This window comes from Acanthamoeba castellanii, assembly GCF_000313135.1.
Source record: "Acanthamoeba castellanii str. Neff unplaced genomic scaffold scf7180000084575, whole genome shotgun sequence".
NCBI classification, from domain to species: Eukaryota; Discosea; order Longamoebia; family Acanthamoebidae; genus Acanthamoeba; species Acanthamoeba castellanii.
Window position 1 is genome coordinate 4,871 of NW_004457407.1, and position 6,602 is coordinate 11,472.

The window sequence follows — 6,602 nt, forward strand, 5'->3', positions numbered from 1 at the left end:
GCGTGGGATTATTAATTTATTTACTTTTAATCATCCAGAGGAGAGCAAGATCCTCAAGCATCTCCTTGCTGGCGGTCTAGCTGGAGCCATTTCGCGCACTTGCGTTTCTCCCCTTGAGCGTGTCAAGATCTTGTTCCAGGTACCGCGAGATTCCTCCGATGCTTCCGTCCAGCGCTGTGCCCGCCCACACCCACAGCTGTTGGAGCAACGCGACTGGGTGGGTGCACCTCGCTCATCGCATGCATGTCGCGTCGTTACAGCTTCAACGACCCGGGCAAGTAAAGTACCGAGGCGTGTGGCACGCTCTAGTGACGATATTCAAGGAGGAGGGGCTCTACGGCTACCTCAGAGGCAACGGCACGAACATCATCAGAATATTCCCTTATTCCGCTGTACAGTTTGCCGCCTATGAACAGTTTAAGAAGGTACGTCGCTCATTCTTCCGTGTCGCGTTGCTGCTCTCCCTGATCGCTTGTTCATCGTCGGTTCCTCTTTTGTGGCTGCAGCTGTTGAAGGTGAAGAAGGATTCGGGACCACTTCGATTTTTGAGTGCGGGCGCAGGCGCGGGCATTACGTCCGTCGTCGCCACCTACCCACTGGACCTCATCCGCACTCGACTCAGCTCTGGTGCTGCCGCCGACAAACAGTACAAAGGTATGCGCGAGATCTCATCTCCGTGGTGTCCATCTGTCCTTCAACATGCTGATGCTGAGACTCCTTCTCCCAAATGCAGGCATCTGGCAGGCCTTCATCAATATTGTGAGGACAGAGGGTCCTCTGGCCACCTACAAAGGAGTCGTCGCGACGGTCCTCGTAAGTGTTATCTGCTCCGTCTGCCACCACGCGCTGGGTTTCGCCGGTGATCAACCGCTGTCCACTCACCCAACCTCTCAACCTCTCAACCGTAGGGTATCGCGCCATATGTAGGACTTAATTTTGCCACCTATGAGGTCTTCAAGCGATTCTGCAGCAAGCAGTTTCCCAACGTACAGCCATCCGCCATCCACCTTACATGCGGTGCCGTCGCCGGCGCAGTCTCACAAACAGGTACGCAGCAAGCGCCTCTTTTCAATTTCCTCTTCTCTCCTTTGGGCATTCGTGGCCGGACCGAGTGCGTGGTTGCTGAGCGGCTGTGCGCGCGTCGTGTCGTGTCGTGTCGTGTGGTCTACAGTCACGTATCCTCTCGACGTCTTGCGACGCCGAATGCAGATGCAAGGATTCGACGGTCACCCAGCCTACACATCAACCTGGGATTGCACGAGAAGTATGCGCTCCTCTTCCTCCCTCCACAGCCTTCGCCTTCATCTCACCTCTTTTTGCCAGGTATGTGGAGGCTCGAGGGCGTAAACGGATTCTACAGAGGGATGATCCCCAACTACCTCAAGGTGGTCCCGTCGATCAGTATCACCTTCCTTGTGTATGAATGGATGAAGACCGTCTTGGACGGCTGAACCAGTTCAATGCAACACTCCATTACACAATCACACCTTCATACACACCTTTCTAGTCGTCGTGTGGTGCGCAAACCGGGAATTTTGGTGCTGCGGCGAAGACGAAGAGACGAACGAAAGATCCCCTTGTCCCTTTTTCGTCTCGGCGAAGAGAGTGACCGGTCGGCGGCAAGGCAGTAGTTGATCTTCCCCCACGTCTGTACGCTTTCCACACCCGGCGCGCGAGGGGAGCTCACCCCAATTCGAATTGCGAAACTAATTGGTGACAAATTTTAATTCATTACGCGATTAAAAATCGCAGGCGATCATGGCCAGCAGACACCCATGGAAAGCCGGGGGCGATGGCGTTGAGTACCAGTACGAGCGCGTCTCGATCAACATCCCCAACACCGACTCGCGGCGGGCGCCGTGGGAGGTAGGAATCCTCAGCCTCCCTTGTGTTCATTATTTTGGATTAAATGGGTGTGTTCAATCTCGGCAGGATGAGTCCATAGAGCCTGCACTGGCGCCCAAGACGTTTGACTCCGACCGCCTCGACAATGGGCTCGACGGGATACCGGTGGAGTACGCCGGGAGCGTGTTGAGCCGAGGGTGGTACGAAGCGCGGCAGTGGGTGGTGGACAAGTACTACGACAAGAACTTCAAGTTCATGCTCATCCTGCTTCTCCTCGTCATCGCCTTTGGCACAGCCAACCGTGTCATCTACAAGATCCAGCTGTACAGCCGCCCATCTCTTCTCGTGGGCTGGCCATTGGCGTGCGTGCGTGCGTGCGTGCGGTTCAACAGTTTGTGCTGACGCTAATCATGCTTTACTGTGTGATTCAGGGGCACGCCGTCGAGCCCGCAGATGAACAACTACACCATTTTCATTTCGTGGGTGCTCACCACGGCCTATTGCTTCCTCTACTTTGGCATCTTCTCGGTGCGAAGATACGGCCTCTTCATCATCGACGACGATCAGGTCGGCTACGTCTTCTCGTGGAGAGGATTGAAGCTCATCGTCATGGGTCTCATGGTACGCTAGGATGATGATGATGCGGATACTGCGCACAGCTATACGCGCGACTCGCCCGAGCTCACTCAAACGTCACACCTCCATAGGATGCAACGGGCTTCGTGTTCGGTATCTTCGCCGCTCGTCAGATCAACGGCTTCCTGCTTACCCTCTTGCCTCAGGTAACGTTCACACACACACACACACACCACTCAAGTTCTTCCAGCGCACATTGACTACAACGCTTTTCCCTCCTCCCAGGCCATCATTCCCATGACGATGGTCGTTTCCCTCATTGCGCTGCGAACCCGGTACGCCCCCAACACAGCACCGCCTCCCCTTTCTGTCGGAGTTTTCGCATGTGTGTGTGGCTCACCGGATCTGCAGCTACCACTGGGGTCAAGTGCTCGGTGCGGCGACGCTAGTCTCGGGTCTGCTGGTCTCGCTCATCCCCACCTTCCAGAAACAGGTATCCCCATCGCACCTCCAGAGCTGAGCGTGCCGCGAAGCTCTGGCGTCAGTGCTGGCCTCCCTCTCTCAGTCTCCTCTCACGCGCGCGTTGGTTCGCCTGTTCACCAGGGCTCCGGTGACACGAGCGCGCTGACGGCGGTCTGGGCGGGCGTCTACTTGCTCTCCCTGCTACCCAACGCCATCTCCTTCATCCTCCGCGAGATGGTCTTCACCGAACTGGTAGGTTATCTCTCGTTGCCCCCCCCCCTGCCAGCGTGGACTTACGCTTCTCCGCTGTTGCCGTCGTTACCTGTCAGCCCAAGATGGACATCTTTGTCGTCAACAGCTTTGACTCCTTCTGGCAGCTGATCTTCTCCGTCCTCATGTTCCCGCTCGTTCTCGTGCCCGGCTTCAGCTCGGGTACGCCCCCTCTCTTATCTACCACAGCCGTCATCGCACCCGAAGCGCCCCCTGCTGACCAACAGCGCACGCACGCACGCACGCACGCACGCGCCAACATGACACGTGGACTTCATACACCTCGCACTCGCCGCACGCAGTCTCGTTCCACGAGATCGGAGACTATATCCCCAACGGCGCGTCGTGCCTAGTCGGGTTCACGCCCACGCCGCAGGACGACTGCAGTGGTACGCTAACCCACTCCGAGTCCCGGCTTCTGCCTTCGCACCAGTACTCATCGTGCCGTTTCCTACATGTGTAGGCGAGCCCTGGTTGATGATGATGTACGTCTGTGTCAACCTCAGCTGGAATGTACGCATACCTTTCTGTCTTCTCCATCACTTCATGACATTGCTGGTGTTGATGGTGGTCGTCATGTGTGGCTGGCTGTTTCAGATTTCGCTGCTGCTGCTGTTGAAGAAGGGCGGTGCCGTGTTCACCTTCATCGGATCTGCCGTGTCCCTGCCACTGTCCCACTTTGCCTTTGCCATCAGTACTCGCTTCTTCTTCTTCTTCACCTCCCTATAGTCCCGTTCTCATGCTGCTCTCTCTTTCTAGACTGGCCCATCATCGGTTCGGGAACAGTCAGCTGGGAGGACGGCCTCGGGCTTGGCCTCGTCTTCGTTGGTTCGTCCCGTCACCGACCCTAGTCATCATCACTCAACCCACACACTAACGCTCGTCACTATCGAACGTTCATGTGGTTGATGGGCAACTACTACTACAACACAACAACAGGTTTGATCATCTATCGGTACTACGCCGTGGTGCAGAGGAAGAAGCTCGACGACGAGACCCGGCAGAAGCTGCTCGATCCCAGCTGGCAGCCGCCCGCCTCCTGCTGGCGACGCCTGTGCTGCCGCAACCGCGACCAATTCGACGACTGAACAACCTGGACCAGACACGAGCCCAGGTTCTATATGACCACCCACGCCGCTGCTGTACACCACCACCATCAAGCACAAGTGTCTTCACTGTGACGCAATTCCACGATCATCGTCGCCAAAGGCGTCCAGAACGAAGCGGAAGGTGAGGTTGATGCGGCCGGCGGCGAGGGCTCGCTGCTTGGGCACGCTGTGGAGCCACCGGTGCTGGGTGGAGCCCGCCATGACCAGCAGGCTACCGTGCGCGAGCGGCAGCTCGAATCGCGGCACCGCGGGCTTCGCCGTGCGATCGGCGTAGTGCAGCACAAAGCGCCGCGCCGCGCCCAGCGACAGCGACCCTATCGCAGGATTGCTAGCCAAGCCCACGATCAGCCGCACGACACTCACGGCGCACGAACACGACGACACACACGACGACACGTACGAGCCCAGAAACTGGCCGGCGTCGGTGTGCGGGGACATGTAGTCGTCTTGGTCGCGGTAGAAGTTGAGGAGGACGAAGTTGAACGACCGGTCGGCGGCGGTCTCGACACGCGCCTTGAGCGCCCACACGTCGGCCGGCCACTCGCGATAGCCGCACCGGAACTTGGACCCGCCGGCTATGCCCCGGCCGTAGTGCTGCGGTGGTGGCGTGTGGTGCGTGCGTGTGCGGTGCGTGCGTGTGCGGTGAGCACCAACCACCAGGGTAGCGTTGCATGTGGGGCACTACGCGCACCTTCTGCATGCGTGGCGTGCTGACCCTGGCACCCTGTGCGTTCACGTAGGACGGGCCTGGTGACTCAGCTGTGGTAGGCGAGGCGGTGGCCGAGGCGGTGGGCGATGAGGTGGCGGTGCGGCCATGGCCTTGGCTCCACGCGGTGGAGGTTCGGAGGTGGTCGTAGAGCCGCGTGGCCTCGTCGTTGGGCAGGAAGGCGGGCCAGTAGCGCAGTCGGCCGCCCTCACCATCCTCGTACACTACGCACCCGTCCACTTCTGAGCTCGTCTCCTGCTTGACCTTCTTCCACCCGTGCTCCCTCACAAATCTTGCCCCCCCCCCACGCATGGTAAGGCCTCCGTGCGGGCCACTGTGGTTGGGTGTGGTGAGTACCTGAGTGCAGGCTCGCGGGTCGTTTTGCTCTTCTTTGGCGCTGCGGCAGAGGGGGAAGGTGCGGTAGAGGCAGCCGGGAAGAACGCCAGGAGGCTACTCTGCTTCCTCTTGCCTGTAGCTGGAGGCCGCGGTGCGGCGTCCATCCATCAACGGTTGCGAGCAATAAATTAAATAGCATTTTCTCTTTCTGCCTTTCCCTTTTTCTTATTTTCTCAAAGTTCACACGCGACCACCCGCCACGGCGGCAACTCTGTGCCACATCAGCCCGAAACATGGCTGGTCAGCACAACGATATCATCTACGAAGAGGTGCCGCTTCATTTTATATTCATTTATCAACACAAATAAATAAATCATTAATATTTCTTTTTATTTTTAAAAAAAGGAAAACAGCTTGAGGTCGGTGCTGAGCGGGGGCTCGATGACCAGCTCCGGCCGGCGGGTCAAGGCGGCCACCATGGCCAAGCTGGTGGACCTCATCGCCCACAACCAAGTACCCCGTACGTCTCCGCCCTACGATGCCTCTCGTGTGGACTCTCGGGAGTCTGATGCCCTACACAATGCACCTCTGCAGCTGCGCAGCCACACCTGGAGGCCGACCTTGTCCTGTGCTACGCCATGTTCTGCTCCTCGCAGGACTTCGTCGATCTCATCCTCCGCCAGTACGAACCGCCACAGACAAACAAAGTTTGTTTTTGTTTTTTTTGTTTTGTTTTTTTTGTTTTTTTTTTTTTTGGTGGTCGTTGGTCGTTAACGGTTAACGGCGTCCAGGTTCCATCGAACAGATGAGTTCGTGCCTCGACGCAAGTACACGTTTCCTCGCGCCCCTTGCATCTTTCTCGTTCCCCATAACCGGTGCTTGATGTCGTGTGTTGTGATGTGTTGTGATTTGGCGTGCGTGTGCGTGTGCGTGTCTCACGGCAAGGCTGGCAAACCTGGTTCGCGTGCTGCTGCACCAGCTGCTGGCCGACAATCCGCACAGCAACGCCGTCCAAAAGATTGTACGCAAGAGTCGCACCTACCTTCGGCTCGTTCGCGCTCGCACACGCGTTCCTCACGTCCTTGCCACACGCACCCCCGCACACGCACACCCGCCACCGCACACGCACACGCACACATCAAGCAATCGTTCGCGGAGGAGAATGAGGGCGAAGAGTTCGCCTCGCCGCTCCGCTATCACATCGACGTCAGCCAGCGGGACGCTTCCGCCGGCGCGGCCCCGCGCACCTCGTCGCTCTGGGCCGCCCGGCCCCACGACACCTCCCTCCCGCCCGTCCT

The 6,602-nt window shown here is 58.1% G+C and overlaps 4 protein-coding genes across 4 annotated transcripts in view; 3 read left to right on the forward strand and 1 right to left on the reverse strand.

The window, feature by feature from the left end:
- Positions 1 to 1,451, forward strand: part of ACA1_331120 (Mitochondrial carrier protein) — a gene marked incomplete at both ends in the record, with an annotated part of 1,658 nt that extends 207 nt beyond the window's left edge. Inside the window, 7 exons of the mRNA XM_004338064.1 lie at positions 39 to 139; positions 261 to 425; positions 507 to 654; positions 734 to 859; positions 928 to 1,047; positions 1,172 to 1,264; positions 1,324 to 1,451. Of these exons, the coding sequence (XP_004338112.1) occupies positions 39 to 139; positions 261 to 425; positions 507 to 654; positions 734 to 859; positions 928 to 1,047; positions 1,172 to 1,264; positions 1,324 to 1,451 (881 nt within the window). The remainder of the gene's footprint in view (positions 1 to 38; positions 140 to 260; positions 426 to 506; positions 655 to 733; positions 860 to 927; positions 1,048 to 1,171; positions 1,265 to 1,323) is intronic.
- Positions 1,452 to 1,758: 307 nt separating this feature from the next.
- Positions 1,759 to 4,241, forward strand: ACA1_331230 (uncharacterized protein; the record flags this gene model as incomplete). Its single annotated transcript, XM_004338065.1, has 13 exons — positions 1,759 to 1,866; positions 1,933 to 2,207; positions 2,277 to 2,466; positions 2,553 to 2,627; positions 2,707 to 2,756; positions 2,833 to 2,914; positions 3,025 to 3,135; positions 3,213 to 3,315; positions 3,456 to 3,542; positions 3,617 to 3,666; positions 3,751 to 3,847; positions 3,913 to 3,981; positions 4,093 to 4,241. The coding sequence occupies 13 exons, from the start codon at positions 1,759 to 1,761 to the stop codon at positions 4,239 to 4,241; spliced, it is 1,446 nt and encodes a 481-aa protein (XP_004338113.1).
- Positions 4,242 to 4,325: 84 nt separating this feature from the next.
- ACA1_331240 (alkylated DNA repair protein) lies at positions 4,326 to 5,468 on the reverse strand (the record flags this gene model as incomplete). The annotated part of the gene is made up of 4 exons (XM_004338066.1): positions 4,326 to 4,590; positions 4,663 to 4,856; positions 4,954 to 5,260; positions 5,326 to 5,468. The coding sequence occupies 4 exons, from the start codon at positions 5,466 to 5,468 to the stop codon at positions 4,326 to 4,328; spliced, it is 909 nt and encodes a 302-aa protein (XP_004338114.1).
- A 277-nt stretch (positions 5,469 to 5,745) lies between these two features.
- On the forward strand, positions 5,746 to 6,597 carry ACA1_331250 (uncharacterized protein; the record flags this gene model as incomplete). Its single annotated transcript, XM_004338067.1, has 4 exons — positions 5,746 to 5,817; positions 5,907 to 5,986; positions 6,250 to 6,355; positions 6,448 to 6,597. Coding segments are annotated over 4 exons (408 nt in total), but the record flags the coding sequence as incomplete, so codon positions are not given.
- Positions 6,598 to 6,602: the final 5 nt, after the last annotated feature.